This window comes from Physella acuta, unplaced genomic scaffold (genome assembly GCF_028476545.2).
Source record: "Physella acuta isolate Inbredline_101_S28 unplaced genomic scaffold, ASM2847654v3 ptg000774l, whole genome shotgun sequence".
NCBI lineage: Eukaryota > Metazoa > Mollusca > Gastropoda > Physidae > Physella > Physella acuta.
Genome location: NW_026732292.1, coordinates 401,088 through 422,304, shown reverse-complemented (window position 1 = coordinate 422,304; position 21,217 = coordinate 401,088). Strand labels below are relative to the sequence as shown.

General features: G+C 37.6%; 1 protein-coding gene across 1 annotated transcript; it reads left to right on the top strand.

Annotated features, from left to right (window-relative positions):
- The first annotated feature begins 9,029 nt into the window (after positions 1-9,029).
- On the top strand, positions 9,030-11,064 carry LOC131950617 (zonadhesin-like). The gene is made up of 3 exons (XM_059312821.1): positions 9,030-9,136; positions 9,536-10,647; positions 10,785-11,064. The coding sequence occupies exons 1-3, from the start codon at positions 9,056-9,058 to the stop codon at positions 11,062-11,064; spliced, it is 1,473 nt and encodes a 490-aa protein (XP_059168804.1). The 5' UTR covers positions 9,030-9,055.
- The last annotated feature ends 10,153 nt before the right edge of the window (positions 11,065-21,217 follow it).

The following is a 21,217-nucleotide window of genomic DNA, read 5'->3' as shown; positions in this document are numbered from 1 at the left end:
TAGATAGCCTACCCATCGGATGTGGGAGGACTCATGGACGTTCTACTTACTTGAACACAGATTCAAACTCAAGACGGTCAGTTTAGCTGTCTTGCGCTCTACCACAAGGCCACACTGTACCTTTTGGTTAAATATAGTAAAAGCTAAAAAGTGTGGGTTAACTATAATGTAATGTAATGACCACCAATCACTACTTCACCAATCCCACATACCGCTAAGTCAAGAAGTCTTTTAAGCTGGCCTCTCCTGTATGCCTCACGTACACGGCACATTTAAGCCCAGAGTTTCTTCCAGGCATCTCTATTTATATAATTTATATAGAAAATATATACTTTTAACAGTGTCCGCCCCCCCCCCCCTCGAAGAAAGTCTACCGCCCCCCCCCCCCCCCCGAAAATTTCAAGTGCCCCCCCCCCCCGAAAATTTCAAGTGCCCCCCGGAGAAAAAAGTCTGGAAGAAACACTGTTTAAGCTTCGTCAACTGTCCACAAATTCCACAAAATCCACACAGAAAAAACATATCACATAGTTTTTCTGTTTTACTTATTAGGCTTTCATTATTTAAAAAAAAAAACCCACATCTTTTGCGTCTGGAGTCAGTGGCATAGCGAGGTCGGGTGTCACCCGGTGCGGCACTTAATGGTTTCACCCCCCAGAGGCGTAGCGACCCTTCCCGGGGACAAACTTTCAAATTTTCGATTTGCACCCCTCAAGTATTTCTCTATATATTTTGCATTTTTTTGCCTTGGTGTCACCCCCCTAAATGGTGTCACCCGGTGCGGTCCGCACCCCCGCACCCCCCTCGCTACGCCTCTGTCTGGAGTAGATATCTATATACATGTCCATACAGTATCCACAGTGTTTATGTAAAACGTTACGGATTATTTAATTACAGAACGCTGCCGTCTACACTGACGAGGTCAGGAACTCGGCAGTGATCGTTGAGAAGGATTACAGCTTAGGCGGAGATTATTACCTGGTAGGTGGATTTTACATGTCAGATTAACATAACACGTTATGTAACCTCAGCAGTGGCGTAGCGAGGTCGGGTGTCAACCGGTGCGGCACTTAATGGTGTCACCCCCCAGAGGAGTAGCGATCCTTCCCGGGGACAAACTTTCAAGTTTTCGATCTCAAACTTTCGATTTTGCACCCCCCCCCCCCTCAAACTTTCGATTTGCACCCTCCCTCAAGTTTTTCTCTATACATTTTGCTATTTTTTGCCTTGGTGTAACCCCCCTAAATTGTGTCACCCGGTGCGGTCCGCACCCCCCCCCCCCCCTCGCTACGTCCCTGAACCTCAGTATATTGTTCAATTAAGGAAAAAAAAAGAAGACATGTCTGAAAAAAAATACTTTTAATTTAAAGTTGCTTTTTATTTTAATCATTTGAATGGAAATGTCATGCAGAAATTTTAAATCTTCGCACGCTTTTCATAATAAAAATACTGAAGACGATGCTGAAAGTCGCGTACGTATGGTTAAAAAGGTAACTGGGGTTTATAAACCGTATGTTGCTGACGACTGGTCTAACCCAACTGTTCCGTGTTCTGACACTGTAACCTGCACCTCACCCAGACCGGCGTGTTTGTACACAACAACACACAATGGGACCTGTCCCCACTGAAAGAGATTACAGCAGATGGCGGCAACCACATCATCAGACCAGCGCTACCACAGGGAGAGGAATACAGCTTCGACGCCGATACGGTTGAGACTACATTTGGTGAGTTTAACCCAACCCCTGGCCACCCTAACCCCTGGTCGCCCCAAAATCTGACCCCCCCCCCCCAAACATCTGACGGCCCCAACATCCGACCCTCTTCAATCTCAGACCACCCCTCATCTGACGATCCCAACTGCTGGCCACACCCACCCTTAGCCACCCCAAACCCTGGCCACCCCAAACCCTGGCCAAGCCCCACCCACCCACACCCACCCACCCAAACCCTGACCAAGCCCCCCCCCACCCACCCACACCAAACCCTGGCCACCCCCCACACACCCACCCAAACTCTGGCCAAGCCCCACCCACCCACACCCACCCACCCAAACCCTCACCAAGCCCCCCCCATCCCACCTACACCAAACCCTGGCCACTTCCCACCCACCCACCCAAACCCTGGCCAAGCCCCCCTCCCACCCACCCATGGCAAATCCTGCGCACCCCGTTCCATCTGAACGCATGTCGGTTTGATATGCAACCTTGAAAAAAGCCTCAGAATCTTGTTTAATCATGTATAGAACACAAATTACGATTTATTAATTTTCAGACGTCAACTAAGGTTAACAAGACTATCTTAAGAATTACTGAGGTAATATTTCATGTTCGTTGATCTCGGCATACGAGGGGATAATGTGGTCAGCACTGTGCCCAGTCAGTTTGAGGGGGGTGCAAATCGAAAATTGAAAGTTTGTCCCCGGGAAGGGTCGCTACGCCTGTGCGGGGGTGACACCATTAAGTGCCGCACCGGGTGACACCCGACCTCGCTACGCCACTGATATCACCGACATTGCTGAAATAACCTCATTACAAAAGAAATTTAATAAAATGAATTGCCCGTTTAGCATTTAGTAGATATCCATTGTTTTATTTTCATGTTTGCTTTAACACCACACAGACGAACAAGAAAACAACGACTTCATACAGCAAGCCCGTCACAAGAGATCAGTCACCCATCATAGAGTGGAGATAGCTTTTGTTGTCGACAATACAGACTACAACAAGTTAGTGTTTGACATTCGAAAATATTAGACATTTGTTTTGTTCTATAATCACATTTATTTTGTTCTATAATCATGTTTTATTTAGATGATCAACACAATAGGTTTTTTTTTGTTTACCATGATTAGTTCATCTGTATATTACATTTTAGTTTAGTTTAGTTCAGAGGCGTAGCGACCCTTCCCGGTGCCCGGGGACAGACTTTTAATTTGGCGCCCCCCTCGGGAGCTAATGTTCAATTTGCACCCCCCCCTCTCAAACTTCCGATTTGAACCCCCCCTCAAACTATTTATAGTGCGAAAATGCAGCTAAAATGACATTTTAATTTGTTTTTACAACCCATTTTGGCGCCCTCTAAGGTCGGCGCCCGGGTACATATGTACCCCCTGCCCCCCATCGCTACGCCTCTGGTTTAGTTTATCAAAACAATTTTTTTTTAAAGATTCATCTGTTCAACACAATTTCATTAAATTTATTTAGTTGTAACTTAAATTTAACAAATGTATTCAAATATATCGATTGGGACAAGGTATGTTTTGCTTTAAATTTTTACAATTTGTTTACACTTTTTATTGTCTTGGAAGATTGAGTAAAGAAATGTGGGACTGGCGATCTTGAGTGGAGTATTTTCGACTTTATAATTGATCAATTCATTTGATTTAGCAGGGACGGCGTGGCCTAGAGGTAGAGAGCTAGACTGCTAACTCGAGAGTCCCTGGTTCAAATCAGTGGGGGCATAGTGCTGATCACACTATCCCTTCATATGCCGAGGTCTATGAATATGATGAGCTCTAATTCATCTGCCCCATATGTCTTGGGCACTAACGGAAACTAAGACAGCACAAATCTTGGATGAATATGTGTTTTTCTTGTACCTGTTTTCTTCTTAAGTAACATAATAATGGCTTTCCTGAGAATGGAATCTTAAGGAAGCACAGTTCTCCAACGGTCTTAAAAAAAGGGGTCTACGATAAATTCTCGAAAGACACTTGACCAAAGGGGACAAATGTCCATTTGGGCAATTGTCGCATTCTGGCGTGTCCATTCGGGCAAACGGCCTCGGGCAAGTGTCTTTCGGGAAAACGTCCGGCTGACTTAAAAAACTGATGTTATGATAAAGTATTTTTCTACATTACCTATTTGATCCATATTTTATGTTAATGGTTCTGTAAATGTTGCGACAATGTTCCCTATCGACCCCTACATCCTACTAGTCCAACTAACTTTGAACATTTGTTTGCAGGTGGGTTACCTACTACACCACACAGGCTCTGGTGAAGCTCAGGTTGTGGTACACGTTTGTTGCTGAGTCGGTGAGTGAGCCTTTGTTCTATAACATAATATGTGGTGTTTTTACATAATGCATGTGTCTTTAACATAATATATGTGTCTATAACATAATACTTGTGTCTATAACATAATACATAGAAATTGACAGGGGGTAATAGTGTCCGCCCGACAAAATTTAGAGATTGTCTTCTCGTATTTTAGGGTTAGGGCTTCGATAAGGATTATAATGGAATATGGTCATATGCGATGTAATCAAATGTATAATTTGATTTGGATTACGATACGGTTAGAATTAGCTAGGTGTAGGGATTTATTTAGAACATGTTTTAAGTTTTATTTACATAATTAATATGTGGAAAATCTAACTAATATACAATGGCGTATTTTTTGTGGCAAAAAAGCACAATAATCTATTTCCATCTATTTTTTTCACGAAAAAGCGTTATGAAGTAAAGAGAGACAACCACTGCATATCATTTTATTTACAAAGCTTTCTTTCCCTTTCTTCAACAGATTAATATACGATATAAATCGATCAAGGACTCGGAAATCGCAGTTAGTACATCAGTGACGGTTCTAAAAATTTTAACCGTAAGTAGAATCACATTCTTCACACTTTTTGTAGATGTGGGATAAAAGGAAAAGTTAACATTTTGAACCCTGCGTCAGTTTTGCAGATGAAAACGATTACAACTTCTTCTGTGTACACGACATATACATATTCAATGAGGTTAGTTTTTGCCCAGCCACCTTTACATTCCTTGATTCCCTAACGTGAGTCAGGTACCGAACTCAGCTGAGTTGGCTCAGGTAAATGCTAGGGTCTCGACAAAATGAACAAAACTCAAACCCTTCGGGTTAGCAGCCATACACGCTACCGTCCGACCATGACGCCCCATAAAGCTGGCAGCGTTGATGACTTTTTTTTTTTGGTCCAAAGCATATCGAATAGATTAACTAAATAGAAATACTCTTTATCTCTCTCTGTCTCTCTCTCTATTTGTATATGTATATATATATATATATATATATATATATATATATATATATATATATATATATATATATATATATATATATATATATATATATATATATATATATCCCGCTACATTTTCAAATAAATAAACAACGCGCTTACTTTTACATAGTCCAAGAAAGACAGACACTCTACTTTATCTTGTTTTTATAAATATATTTGGCTAATTCAGTACTTTCGACTATTCCAGCTGTAAATAAAACAACTTAATAAAAAGTCTAGTGACAATTTAAGCGCAATTTCCTTATGTTTGACACATCCCTTTCCCCATAGATCTATATATATTGCTATATAGTACTGTAGTGTATTATGTATAATGTAATTTTAAAAAAAAAATTGTGACCGAACGAAAGGATATTTTTGAAAACTTTCTTCGGCAATATTGTTTTAAATTATGGTAGGAATCGATTGGTAAATGTTTCAAGTCGCTAAGTGGTCTGGTTGCCGAGATATGGGCAAAAAACTGCATTTTTTCGAGATGTGTTGGCCCACAATCATCCTCGGAACTTGCTTAACATATTTGCTTTGGAACTAGTCCTCGATATTGCTTCGTTGAGGAGGAGATACGACTTAAAGCTGCGGACACACATCGGACACACATCGGACACACATCCATCCTTGACGAGTTAATAATCGCAATTGTCCGTATGGAAATTGCGCTAAAAACGAGGTTTTTTGGCTTTTCCGGGAAATCCAGGAAGGAATTCCGGGAAATTTTTCGGCCTACAATCATCCTCGGAACTTGCTTAACATATTTGCTTTTGGAAATAGTCCTCGATATTGCTTCGTTCAGGAGGAGATACGACTTAAAGCTGCGGACACACATCCATCCATCCTTGACGAGTTAATAATCGCAATTGTCCAGTATGGAAATTGCGCTAAAAAGAGTTAAATTTAATTTTCCTTACAGGAAACAAACGATGACTCATTCATCAAAGCAATTGCCACGGGAAACCAAATCGTGGGGGGAAAAGGTCTGGAAGCTTTCTCTACCTGGTACCCTAACCAGTCGGACATACCAATAAGTGACCATTACATGCTGTTTACAGGGTAGGTCACTCATGCCTAGAGTCCATGAGTTTGGCTGTTTAGATTGTTTCTTAACATTAACATCCATATAAATTGATGAGACTTTATAACTTTATATTGGATTCGATAGAAAGTAATCAGTGTTTCTTCCAGACTGTTTTCTCCGGGGGGAGGGGGGGGGGCACTTGATATTTTCGGGGAGGGGGAGCCGGTAAACATTTCCGGGGGGGGGGGCGGACACTGGTAAAAGTAAATGTTTTCTATATAAATTCCATTTCATTTGGGGGGGGGGGAGTGTTTTTTATGTTGCCTGTCCTTGTTAACACATATAAGGTTTATGTTTTGATACAGATTCATCTTAAATTCAGGGTGTAAAGATATTATGAAATGAATTTAATTACCTTTTTCTTTTGTAGCATGACGCCTCGCAAATGTTTCAAACTAACAAACGATTTTTTAAAACTCTGAACAATTTCAGCCTTGACATCGCCAATGTATCTGGCATAGCCTACCTGTCCACAGTTTGCACTCGTTTAAGTCTGTCTATAGTTGAGAACGATTTTACTGGATTTGTTGGGGCTGTGGCCGCACACGAGCTAGGCCATAGGTAAGTTTGTCTAGATCCCTACATACATGGTATGATAGTACACATTAATCAGGTAACACTACCTGTATTTAACAGTTAATTGTTTTTTTTATTTAGGAAGAAAAATTCTATGAATTTATTTAATTACAAGCTATAATTTATTTTTTTATATCTTTCACTAGTCATGATTATAAAATAGTCGTTAACTATAATTTAATTTCTCCATAAGATTAATTAGTAGATATTGAATGTTTGGTGGAGCGGCTGGGACGAGTGCCAGTGTTTCTTCTACACTTTTTTCTCCGTGGAGCGGGGGGGGGGGGGCACTTGAAGTTTTCGGGGGGCGGACTAGAAATTCCGGGAAGGGAGTGGGGGCGGACACTGGTAAAAGTATATATTTTCTATATAAATTTTATTTCGTTGGGGTACACGTATGCTGCCTCCCCCCTCTCAATATATACCTGAAAGAAAATTTTTACAGCGCTCGACTGTTAACCCGAAAAACTGGTGTAGTCTGTAGAACTTCCCTGAGTCCAACCAGGTCTGATGCTTATCTGACTTAGGTTAGGAAAGTAAAGGCGGCTGGGCAAAGTGCTGACCAGATTATCCCGCGATTGAATGGATAAACTCAGCTCTACTTTCTCATGTGTCTGGAGCATTAATAAAAACAAAGATGGTGATAATAGGATACTAGCTTTTCATTTTTGTCTATGCTTTTAATGACAGGTGACATATTATATGATGATGGTGTGAATACAATTCATGTTGAATTGTTTACGTATGAGAGAAACTAATAAAAATCTATGATGTTTATAGAAGAAAAGGGTTAATGTCTGATGTTCGCTGTTTCAGTCTGTCGGCTGTTCACGACGCTGTTGAACAGCCGACCTGCTCCGACGACAGCCAGTACATCATGGCTACCAGTTTCAGGCTACCTCCGGCAGCAGGGAATGATGGTAGACCGTGGCAGTTTTCACGGTGTTCCATTGATAAAATCAAAGGCTACCTCAGAAAGTGAGTACTTCAATAGCTTGTAATACCTGTAATTACTTCAATAGTGTAAGTACTTCACTGGTTTAATGACATGCCTGTAAGTACTTCAATAGCTTGCTGTCATATCTAAAAGTACTTCAATAGCTTGTTGCCTTGCCTGTAAGTACTTCAATAGCTTGTTGTCTTGCCTGTAAGTACTTCAATAGCTTGTTGTCTTGCCTGTAAATACTTCAATAGCTTGCTATAGTGCCTGTAAGTACTTCATTAGCTTGCTGCCTTGCTTGTAAGTACTTCATTAGCTTGCTGCCTTGCTTGTAAGTACTTAAATAGCTTGCTGTCGTGTCTGTAAGTACTTCAATAGCTTGCTGTTTTAATAGCAATAATAATAGTATTTTAGTATTTCAATGGCTTGATATCATACTACATTAATCTTAAGCACTTGCGATCCTTGCCTGATATAATTGGTTTACATCATGCTAATTTTTTTATGAAATTTGTTTTGGAACTAAAAATTGACGATCAAAATTCGCCCTTCATTTTAGAATTTGGAGCACTATAACAAATTGAACATATCCTTTGTCTTACACAAACTAAACATCTCCTTTATCTTGACAAATTTAACATATTTGTTTTGAGCAATTCATCGTCTTTTTTTTTAGAAATTGAACGCCATTTTTGTTTTAATAAATTGCTCTTCTCCTTTGTTTTAACAAATTGCTCTTCTCCTTTGTTTTAACAAATTGGCCGTCTTTGTTTTGACAGCGTCACGTGCACTTTGCTGGAGAACACGTCTACAAATGACGTACTTCCGGCTCCTTCAGAGGGTCAAAGAGCCGGTCAAGTTCTAGACTTAGATGAGCAGTGCCGGCTTGAGAACAGAGACGCAAGAAGTTACTATTGTCAAGTAAGTCTTCATTTGTTAAGCCCATCATAGAAAGTAAATCTAATTTTTATGATAAATGTATAGAAAGTATAATTTTAAATGAAAAACTCCAGTGTTTAGAAACTGTTTGTCAACATAAATTTTAAGTTAAAATTATGTTTTATGTTTGAACAAGTTTTAACGTTTAACTAATGTTTGACAACATTGATGTTAATTACTAAAATTATGTTTTATGTTTGATTTTAAGTACAACTATTTAACTAATGTTTGAAAACATACATTTTGAGAGTTAAAATGATGTTTTATGTTTGATTGTAAGTACTAACGTTTGACAACATAAATGTCAAGAACTAAAATTATGTTTTATGTTTGAATAAGTTTTAACGTTTAACTCACGTTTGACAACAAAAAATGTTAAGAACTAAGATTATTCCATTTTTTTTATAAAGTCCTAACTTTTATTTCAGGCAGTCCAGGAACAATATGGAGGTGAAGCTTCTCTATGCGGAGCGATGTTCTGTAGTGCCCCTAATGATAGCAACATCTGTCGGTCAATTATACCACAAGAGTATTCTCCCTGCGGATATAAGGATGTAGGTTGTGTCGTTTTATCTTAGTGTTGATAGTGTAGTTTCTTGTCGTTACATGTTGTATGCGTGATAGCGGTGTGATAGAAACTGTAGTCATTCACATCATGAGAAGTGGTATCTATGTTAGTCGTTAGCCTCGAGTTTTGAGATGGTGTTGAGTTAAAAACGAATCTGAGATATGTCGCTTACAATCAAACAATTAGTATTTTTTTTTTAACCTTCAGTAATTGTATAATATGGTTTAATTGCAGTTTAAGCAGCTATGACATTTGTAATTACTTTTAATTAAATTTTGTTTTCAAATTCAATCCAGGATATTTTTTAAACTATTTCATTACGGCTTTGGTCTTTAGTTAATTATTAGATTATATATCAAACATAATGAAAAAAATCGGAATTCAGTTTCAGTGGTGCGTGGCCGGATTATGCGTGAATAAAACAACAAATATAACATCGGATGCAGTACGAACTGAAGCCAATACTACAACCACCGAAGAACCGTCTTCAACTACAGAAGAACCATCTACAACCACCCAAGAATCATCTAGCACTATACAGGAACAATCAACAACCACAGAAGATGCGTCTGTATCCACACAAGAACCATCTACAACCACTGACGACTCATCTACAACAGCACAAGGCCAAACTACAATCACAGAAGACCCATATACAACCACTGAAGAACCATGTACAATCACCGAAGAACAATCTACGACCACCGATGACCCATCCACAACAACTGAAGAGCCATCTACAACCACTAAAGAACACCCTACAGCCACACAAGACCTATCTATAACTACTGAAGAACCATCTACAACCACCGAAGAACAATCTACAACTACACAAGAACCATCTACAACCACAGAAGAACAATCTACAACCACTGAAGAATCATCTACAACAACCGAAGAACCATCTTTAACCACCAAAGAACAATCTTCAACCGCACAAGAACCATCTACAACCACCAATGATCCATCCACAACCGCTGAACAACCATCTACAACCACCGAAGAACCATCTACAACCACCGAAGAACCATCTACAACCACAGAAGATCCAACTACAACCACTGAACAACAATCTACAACCGCTGAAGAACAATCTACAACAACAGAAGAACCATCTACAACCACCGATGAGCCATACACAATCACCGAAGAACCATCTACAACCACCGAAGAACCATCTACAACAACAGAAGAACCATCTACAACCACCAATGACCCATCTACAACCACCAATGAACCATCTACAACCACCGATGACCCATCCACAAACACACAAGAACCATCTACAACCACAGAAGAACAGTCTACAACCACAGAAGAACCATCCACAACCATCCAACTCCCATCCGCAACCACATACAACACAGCTACAACTACCAACAGCCCAGCTACACAGACCACATCTGTAACTATGACAACAGATGCTGCAACAACTTCTTCAACTTGTCTGTCGTACCTTAAGACCAACATCTTGGCTTACTTCATATTTTGTCTTTCGTGAGTACTGCGCCTGTTAGTTAGTTAGTTGTGTATTAAAAACAACTAATTTATTTAATAACCACTTTGAAGTTTCATGTTGGAAACGTATTTTTTTTTTAACATTTGAACTTTTATATTTCAACATCTCTATTTAGTAATCAACAAACAACCAAATCCACGGTAGTCACGACAACAGCATCAACAACATCACCTACAGCAACCACTGCGATGAAGATGACAGCACCAACCGCATCAATAATGGCAACCACGGCGCTAAAGACAACGGCATCAACTATAGCAACAACAGCAACAGCAGCCACTGAAGGGACGACAACAGTCACCAATGCTCCACCCATGCTAGCAGCCCTACCCGCTTTACCCTGCTTACAGTACTTGAAGAAGAACATTCTGCAGTACATGATTTGCACACAGTGAGAGCGTGACTTCATTATCTACTAACTTATTTGATCGAATAAATTGACTGTATCATGTTTTAAATTTAGAATATATCCGAATTCTACTTTGACCCTAAACTATATATTGAAAATTAGCCCCAGCACTTTACGGAAGTTAGAAACTAATCTTGAAGATTAAATCATAACCTTAAATACCAAATTAAAGTTATTTTAAACAAAAGTAGCATACGAAACTAGTCGTCCAACTAGCCGTACTGCTCATATGTTTCTTGACCTCAGCATTATGAAGTGATAGTGTGGCCAGCAATATGTCCAGCCACCTTTACTTTCCCTATCGCGAGTCAGGTACCCATTAGATGTAAGTGAGCTCAGGGGAGTCTATCAAACTCAAACCAGTGAAACGAACTTAAGACTTTCGGGATTGTAGTTGTGTACTCTATCTACCCACCACGCCGCAATATAAAGTAGCTTTTAACATGCATTTTTTTAAAACTAAAGCTATAAAATAATATTAAATTTACAAAATTTGTAAAGGATCTTTTATTATAAAAATAATCATTAAAAAAGTTTTAAAAAACCCACGTTTTCTGATTGAACTAAAAAGTAGAAAATAAATGTTATACATCACAATAATGCAAGCGATCACTCTACTATAAGCGATGAAAAACGTGGGGCGCCGAAGTAAAAGTTATATTACTATTGATTAGATAATACTATTGACTTTTATTAGGGAGCTTGTAGAGAGTCAACAGTATTAGAAACTGTAAGAAAATCACGGCGCCCCACGTTTTTGATCGCTTATAGTAGAGTGATCGCTTGCATTATTGTGATGTATAACATTTATTTTCTACTTTTTAGTTCAATCAGAAAACGTGGGTTTTTTTAAACTTTTTTAATGATTATTATTTTCTACTTTTTAGTCTTTGTCTGTTTGTTTGCATTGAAATCTTGCTATCGATTTTATCTTTTCACTTTTTTTTGGGTAAACGAAGACAACTCGTAAAAAGACAACTCGTAAAAAACGAGAGACCCTTTCTTCTTCGGTCTCAATCGCAAGTGAATGATTGTCAGAGGTTAGTTGATAGCGGTTAGGACGAGGGCTGGTTACTGACTAGAACACATAGATTTGAACCCGTGTCGAGTGGGATAGCAATCGTGTGCCCAACCACTCGACCATATCGTCTCCCCCAAACTGGCCTACCTCCTGTAAGTTTAAACTCGGTTCAAACTAAATTATCTGCCCCTAAGCCTGTGGCGACGTGGGATCGTTCGCTTCACTGCGCGCGAGGTACGCGTCGCTCGTTTTTTTTCTAATGGCTCGCAGAGGAGAATTATATATATAGATTATATAGCGGTCTAAAATGCTCAATAAAATGTTTCCATTGATCAATTTAGTAATAATAACAATTGAATATTCTATGGTCATCCAAAAGAAAGCTTCGCTGAAAATTTCAGCGCGCTAGCTAACTGGGAAGTGCCAGAAATTTTGATCGCAAGATTTGATTGGAAAAACAAACAAACAAACAAAAAAACAGAGAAAGCAAGTTAAAGAAAACGTGGGAAAAAAGTGTTTACGTGTAATCTTTACTGTTACAAAACCAACAATTTAAAAATCAAATTGCAGATTTTCAAAACATATTTCTTGTTCTTCTTACAGGCTAGGCCGATTTGTCTAAAGGATTTTACCAGAGGAAAATGGAGAACATCAAATCAGATGAACTTACTTTTTTATGTTCATAAAGTTTTGCTGAGAAATCAAGAGGCCCATATTTTTTTTAAATGCTTAGTTTTATTAACTTGTATTGAAATCAGATAAATAAAATATTTGCAGTATCCTCTCCAAAGTACTTTTTACTTAACAGTTATTTGAATATAAATTTGACTATTTGTGTTCACTTAGATTATACATAATAATAATTTCTGTTGATAAAGATTCAACGATATAATTAAAATATAACTTTGATAAAAAATTTTGAGCATAAAATTTCATATATATAATCGTCGAACTCTTAGTAAAATATGTTTTTGTATACTAGTTAAACTATATACAATTAAAATATTAAGTTAACAATGCACTATTAAAATATACTTTTGTTTATTGTAAATTTGTTAATTTTCCAAACAATATCATGAAGAACATTTATAATTTGAAATTTAAAAAAAATGTAAATTAAGCTTCACTTTCTGAAGACAAATACTGATTGGCTCGACAGAACTCCGTAATCGATATTCTGAAAACCTTACTTCGCGAGAAAAATGGCCCGTTGAGGAAGGATACACCGGGCGCTAGGTTGATAGTGCTGTCTATTTTCTCTAAACTAAAACCACCCCATCCCTCCCCCCACCCCCACCCCCCCACACACCAACACCCCCCACACACACCAACACCCCCCCCCCACACACACCAACACCCCCCACCCTCACCCCCCCGACCCCACCACACACCAACACCCCCCCACACACACACCAACACCCCCCACCCTCACCCCCCCACCCCCACCTCCCCCCCACCCCCACCCCCCAAAAAAACATGTCTACCGTCCCATTCAACGAAATATAATTATATACTTTTTCCAGTGTCCGCCCCCTCCCCGAAAATTCTACCCCCTCCCCGAAAATTCTACCCCCGCCCCCGAAAATTTCAAGTACCCCCCCACCCCTCTCCGGGGAGGAAAAAGTCTGAAAGAAACACTGGTGTCGCGCTTAGCCACTACCCGAAGAATTGCATTAAAGAAATTGCAAGAAAACCACTTTTTAGATTAGACACATTAATTAGGCGGTAATTTTATTATAGATTATCGATGAAGAAATTTCTTTTGAGTTAGGGAGGGGGGAGGGGGGGGCTCAGACGTTCTTACGCGGGGGTGGGGCTTCGCCCCTTCCCGAAGAATTATATGAATGAAACCACTGAGATTAGACAAAATTGGGTTTTTATTCAATGTTTACTCGATAATCAATGACGTCATATTACTGTGTACACTCTCCGGCTTGATATTTTCTTCTATATGCTCAATGACGTCATCTATAATAATAGTTTCGCTGTATTTTCATAGTTTCACTATGCATGTTTTTAATTTGCTTGTGTTTTCTCTAGAGCGTTCTTGTCAGACAGATAGATAGATAGATAGATAGATACATAGAGAGACAGCGAAACTATTAGTATTAATAAGAAACTCATAGTAATTTTTACTCAAAACTTTGCCGATACAATTTTTAAAGTTTAGCCATTTTCGTTTTTACTTTCTGAGAAAATGTAAACAATAAAATTGTCTTTTCCATTGCTTTAAAAAACTGAAAATACTAAAAACACCTATTACGTCTTAAGTAAAGTCTTAAAAAAAAGTGAAAAGTGTAAAAAAATAAAAAGGTTTTCCTGTCGATGAAAAACCCGTGTGACTCTGTAAGGAAAATATTTTTATATTTTTAATATTTATATGTGCATGGACGTCAAAAAAAATATTGCACAGAGGCGTAGCGACCCTTCCCGGCGCCCGGGGACAAACTTTTCGATTTGCACACCCCCTCAAGATTTCGATTTGCTACCCCCCCCCCCCCCCCGCACAAACTCTCAATTTGCATCCCCCCCCGTCAAGATTTCGATTTGCACCCCCCCCCCCCCCCTCAACCTTTCAATTTATTTTTCCAACCCAAAAAATTGTCCAACAAAAAATTTAGCTTTTGTTAAATACCAGCATTGAATTAAAATTTGAAACTAAATGTTAGCAGTTCAATGAAGATGAAATATTCTCAGACGTTAGCTCATTCTGATTTAGCGTAAGGATCTTCGAGTGAAAGAAAAAGAGCGTGACACTTTTTGACTTGGTAATATTACATTATTTGTGATGTTTTTAGAAGCTTGGTAGTGGCATAACAAATGTTAGTTTTGTTAAAAATAGAGAAAAAAAGCTCGAAACGTTCCTCGTCTTTACAGCAACAACAACCTCTACGGGATCATCGACTCATGAATGGGAAAATGTAACAACAACAGGAACGACAACATGCTCTACAAGAAAAACGTTTACTGAATGGGAAAATGAAACATCAGCAACAACCTCTACGGGATCAACGACTCATGAATGGGAAAATAAAACAACAACATCAGCTACAACAACCTCTGCACAGTAGATAAAAAATTAGGTATTATTTGAAGTGGGTTACAAGCCTACCTATGAAATGCAGTTCGATTAAGTGCTCTGCAGACAGATAAAATGTAGACAAATATGGTAATCGCGTTATTGAATCCTTGTCTCAATCATCTCCCTTGAAGTAAAAAATATAAATACTTGATTTGCAAGAACGTAGACAGTTTTATTTAATTATAAGAGGCCGCTTTAGGGTTTCGTGTTACCAGCAGGCATGAATGTCTGCGTCTTAATTAGGGTTGCCAGATACCTTTTCCGAAAATACTGGACACCTTTCCATCCTTCCCTTCTCAGGTATGCCGCAAAGCAGAAGAAGGGGGGTAACAGAGTATTATTCATATACTTGTCCAGTATTTATATTTATTTTATCCTGGACAGTCTGCTCAAATACTGGACTGTCCAGTTCAAAACTGGACACCTGGCAACCCTAATCTTAATACAATCGTAGTGGGTGAAGATTGTAAGATTTTAGGGGTGGGGGAATCAGTAGATTGTACCTTAAAACATTATACCAAGAATTGAAGTCACTGTAATACCCAAAGGGTGTATACAATATATATAAAATTGCACATAATTTGTTATATATTTGTATACAAGTCAACGTTTTATTTTCAGCTCATATATTTAAAAAAAAATTATATTACATTAACTTTTCGTTTTTAGTTAAAATTTGATATTCAAGTTAAAAGCATTTCTAAGATATTCTTATATATATATATATATATATATATATATATATATATATATATATATATATATATATATATATATATATATATATATATTTATATATATATATATATATATATACACACACACATATATATATATATATATATATATATATATATATATATATATATATATATATATATATATATATATATATATATATATATATATATATATATATATATGTGTGTGTGTGTGTGTGTGTGTGTGTGTCCCCGATTAACCTACAAAATATATATTTGTGATACATTATGAATATTGTCTGTAATTGATTCTTATTCTTTAGAGTTTGTGTACTAGTAGTACTTAAAATTAAAAAAAAGTAATTATTTTAAAGCTAGGGGTGTAAATCGATAGATAAAGACAGATGGTGTTGACCCTCATATCGGGGATACCAGCCTGGTTATAAATAGCAACATGATTTTGTTTTTGGTTACGCAATGACACGGTATTTTGCCAAGTTCAGTGTGGTGACGCAGGCATATTTTGAGATAAGGATTAACCAACGCGTCACTGCACATGTTGTTTGTTTGCGTTCCTGGCGTATTTACACATGGTTGCAAAACGGCTACATCTTGTGTACGTCACAATGAAAGGATATACATGCAACTGTATGTACAATCACACTGATCATTTTTCCATTTTTTTAAAATGGGGTCGGCGTGGTCGAGTCGGTAAAGCTCGTGGTTTCTAAACCGAACACTCGGGCAGCTGAGGTTTGTTAGCTGGGGACAGCCACTCTTCTAGGAGAGACAACTTAAAAAATCAAACAACTGCTGCCTTGTAGTTTGTTCTTGGTTGGACAAAGACTAAGGAAGCAAATCCAAAAATAAATTTGTGAATTAAGAACGAAGAAAAAAGAAGAACTGGCCATAATATTAATAATCTTTAAGTTTTAAAAAATAATTTTAGTTTAGTTCGATAACATTTCGAAATGGTGTAACTGTATTTAAAATCTATTCGATTATATTTATAAAGTTGGGCCTATTTGAATCACTTGGTTTCAGACCTATTCATTAAACGAGTAACAATTCGTATTTGGACATCTGAACATGTAAAAAAAAAAGTTCATTTGATTGGAAACATAAAATTTAACATCTTTTACCTATCATACACAAGACGAACGCAGCGAATAGGTGAATATGTTTTGAATAATAAATAAATGATTCGTATTTATTCAAGCGTTTACATTCAAACTGATCCGATTTTTTGTTACAGCAGTTGTCTTAGATCAATACATTTCCTTTTACGATTGAAACAAAGCACACATTACCCTTTGATGTGATTGATCTATTGTTATACCTGATATTTTTAACATACGTTAGCAAAACAGCTTATTTCATAGGTTCGCAGTATGACTGACTTATAAAGATGGTAGATGTATATGGTAAAATGCAAAAATAAAGGTATATGCTTAGAGCAGGAATATTTATCACAGTAAAATTTGACTTATTAGCTAGGAACTTGGTATGACTCAAAATATTTGACTTGATAGCTAGCAGCTTAGCGTGACTGTAAAATTTGACTTCATAGCTAGAAACTTGGCATGGCTGAAAATGTTTTTACTTCTAATTATACAGTTATTGGATTTCATATAATTCCTATTAAAAATAATATATGTGGATACAACAATATTTTTTTTTCTCTTTTTTTTTCGCCTCAGACATGTAATTTACAGCGTCAGTTGTGTGTTCGCTTTAGTATTACAGTTTTCATCATCGGCTTGTGAGGACTGATACAGATTTACAATAGTAATATTTCTTTCTTACTTGTAGCCTACTTTCATTCATTTAAGATGGTTTACTTATACATAGATCTAATACAAAACGTCTAAATATAAAATAAAAATAAAAAATAAATAAGTAAATCCAACCTGAAAATGCAAATGTTTAATTAAATGATGATTCAAGGGATTTTTTTCCCTCGGCGTGGTGGGCTGAGTGAGGGGGGGGGGGGGATTGGGGGGGGGGGGGATGGAATTTGGGATTTTAAGTAGAGCTGAAATAAATTTTATTCTCCCGTGAAAGAAGTATATTTTATATTGTATTTCATGTAACTTGAAGATATTTCAATTTGTTTCATACTTTAGTTTACACAAAAAGTGTAAAATGATATTGTTTGTTGTTGTGTTGTAGTGCAATGTTTCGAAGATTTCGCAATATTTGACATACACAACACGATTGCTTAGATCAGCATCTGTGACATGAATTTGATGAGTTTCGGATTATCGTTTGATGTTTCTTCTGAACAAACGTCACGCCTCGGTGAACATCTCGATTAGAGCTCGAGTGTACAGGATTCTGTCCCTTTATCTGCCCCCAATGTATTCAGTCCTCTCAGCGCTTTTTCCTGGTTCTGTCTCAAGTTTAAGAATATAATAAGTAACAATTTTTCTTCAACAGTTATGACGTAATTTCTAATCAAAGTAATGTATTTGTATAGCTTACAGATTATATATGAAACCCGAATACGTTCTTAATATATACATAATAAACTTCTTTTTAACTTATATATATATATATATATATATATATATATATATATATATATATATATATATATATATATATATATATATGTTAAAAAAACAAGTTTATAGTCGACCAACCAAGATACGCCTGAGTAGTCTTACAAAAGCTTACAAAATAACATCACTATACTTAAACAACACAAAATCGATCAACAGGGGAAAGCAAACAGTTCAATACACGACATTTGAAAAGCAGCATCCATGAACACATGTCAGCATATATATATATATATATATATATATATATATATATATATATATATATATATATATATATATATATATATGTATATATATATATATAAGGGACGTATGATTAAAAAAATGAAATTTGAATATTTATATACAGGGCTCGCCCTTATAGAGTATCAGCCGTACCGGCTAAGCGCTGCACTAGCATTTGAGATTAGACTTATCTGTCATGGACCGTGACGTGTTTGCTCATTTGATCTTTATAGTATAGAAAACATACAGTTTATACACGAAGATTGTTAGTGAATGAGTGAAACAGTAAACACTATGTGGTAAGCTTTTAATACGTGATTGGTAGGATTTCTTCTTTAGTCAGCAGGTTCGGTTTAAGGTTTGCACAGAAAAAAAATCTAGTTATTTGGTCTTCTGTAACTAGAAAACCCGCCATTACCCCAGACAAACGAGACGAATTGCCATTTCTCACCTGTCAATAATTTACCCACCATTCTTTATCTGTCAATAATTTACCCACCATTCTCCACCTGTCAATAATTTACCCACAATTCTCCACCTGTCAATAATTTACCCACCATTCTCCACCTGTCAATAATTTACCCACCATTCTCTACCTGTCAATAATTTACCCACCATTCTCCACCTGTCAATAATTTACCCACCATTCTCCACCTGTCAATAATTTACCCACAATTCTCCACCTGTCAATAATTTACCCACAATTCTCCACCTGTCAATAATTTACCCACCATTCTTCACCTGTCAATAATTTACCCACCATTCTCTACCTGTCAATAATTTACCCACCATTCTCCACCTGTCAATAATTTACCCACAATTCTCCACCTGTCAATAATTTACCCACCATTCTCCACCTGTCAATAATTTACCCACCATTCTCTACCTGTCAATAATTTACCCACCATTGTTCACCTATCAATAATTTATCAGCCATTCTCCACCTGTCAATAATTTACCCACAATTCTCCACCTGTCAATAATTTACCCACCATTCTCCACCTGTCAATAATTTACCCACAATTCTCCACCTGACAATAATTTACCCACAATTCTCCACCTGTAAATAATTTACCCACAATTCTCCACCTATCAATAATTTACCCACAATTCTCCACCTGTCAATAATTTACCCACAATTCTCCACCTGTCAATAATTTACCCACAATTCTCCACCTGTCAATAATTTACCCACAATTCTCCACCTGTCAATAATTTACCCACAATTCTCCAACTGACAATAATTTACCCACAATTCTCCACCTGTCAATAATTTACCCACAATTCTCCACCTGTCAATAATTTACCCACCATCCTCCACCTATCAATAATTTACCCACCATTCTCCATCTGTCAATAATTTACCCACCATCCTCCACCTGTCAATAATTTACCCACGATTCTCCACCTGTCAATAATTTACCCACCATCCTCCACCTATCAATAATTTACCCACCATCCTCCACCTATAAATAATTTACCCACCATTTTCCACCTGTCAATAATTTACCCACAATTCTCCACCTGTCAATAATTTACCCACCATCCTCCACCTATCAATAATTTACCCACCATTCTCCACCTGTCAATAATTTACCCACCATCCTCCACCTGTCAATAATTTACCCACAATTCTCCATCTGTCAATAATTTACCCACCATCCTCCACCTATCAATAATTTACCCACCATTTTCTACCTGTCAATAATTTACCCACAATTCTCCACCTGTCAATAATTTACCCACCTTTCTTCACCTGTCAATAATTTACCCACCATTCTCTACCTGTCAATAATTTACCCACCATTCTCCACCTGTCAATAATTTACCCACCATTCTCCACCTGTCAATAATTTACCCACCATTCTCCACCTGTCAATAATTTACCCACCATTCTCCACCTGTCAATAACTTACCCACCATTCTCCACCTGTCAATAATTTACCCACCATTCTCTACCTGTCAATAATTTACCCACCATTCTCTACCTGTCAATAATTTACCCACCATTCTCCACCTGTCAATATATTCCAGGTGACCACCCATCTGAAAACTAGCTACCATACATCTGCTGCACATTGATTTGCTTCAATTGTACCCCAGCCTTTACACCACCCACACCCAATCGCAGCAAATACCTCAGCCGTGCCCATCACAACCCCCCCCCCCCCACCCCTACTCATTTGTTTTCCCCTTATCATTAACCAGCTATATCACTTCAACCACACAACCCCCCAGTCATACTCGTCCTAAGCCATAACCCCCCCCCCCCACGGTCAATTATATTATCTAAATCAACCTATGTTTATTAAACTCAACCCCCCCCCCCTCCGCCACCGATTTGTGTCCCCCCACCCCTGGTGTTTTTTAACTCACCCACGTATTGATAAACAGTAGACTCTTAGATATGTCACTACACTGGCATCGATTTGCGTGACATCAATTAGAAGCATTTCAAAAGACTTGCTGTGTGTTTACAGGTGGGGGGGGGAGTGGATAAATACAAAATAGTTGTTTCAAGGGAAATAACCAATACAACAATA

Coding starts and splice junctions, on each gene's coding strand:
- LOC131950617 (XM_059312821.1), top strand. CDS start 9,056: ATGTTCTGTAGTGCCCCTAATGATAGCAACATCTGTCGGTCAATTATA. Junction 9,137..9,535: donor CTCCCTGCGGATATAAGGAT/GTAGGTTGTGTC, acceptor ATCGGAATTCAG/TTTCAGTGGTGCGTGGCCGG. Junction 10,648..10,784: donor TACTTCATATTTTGTCTTTC/GTGAGTACTGCG, acceptor ATCTCTATTTAG/TAATCAACAAACAACCAAAT.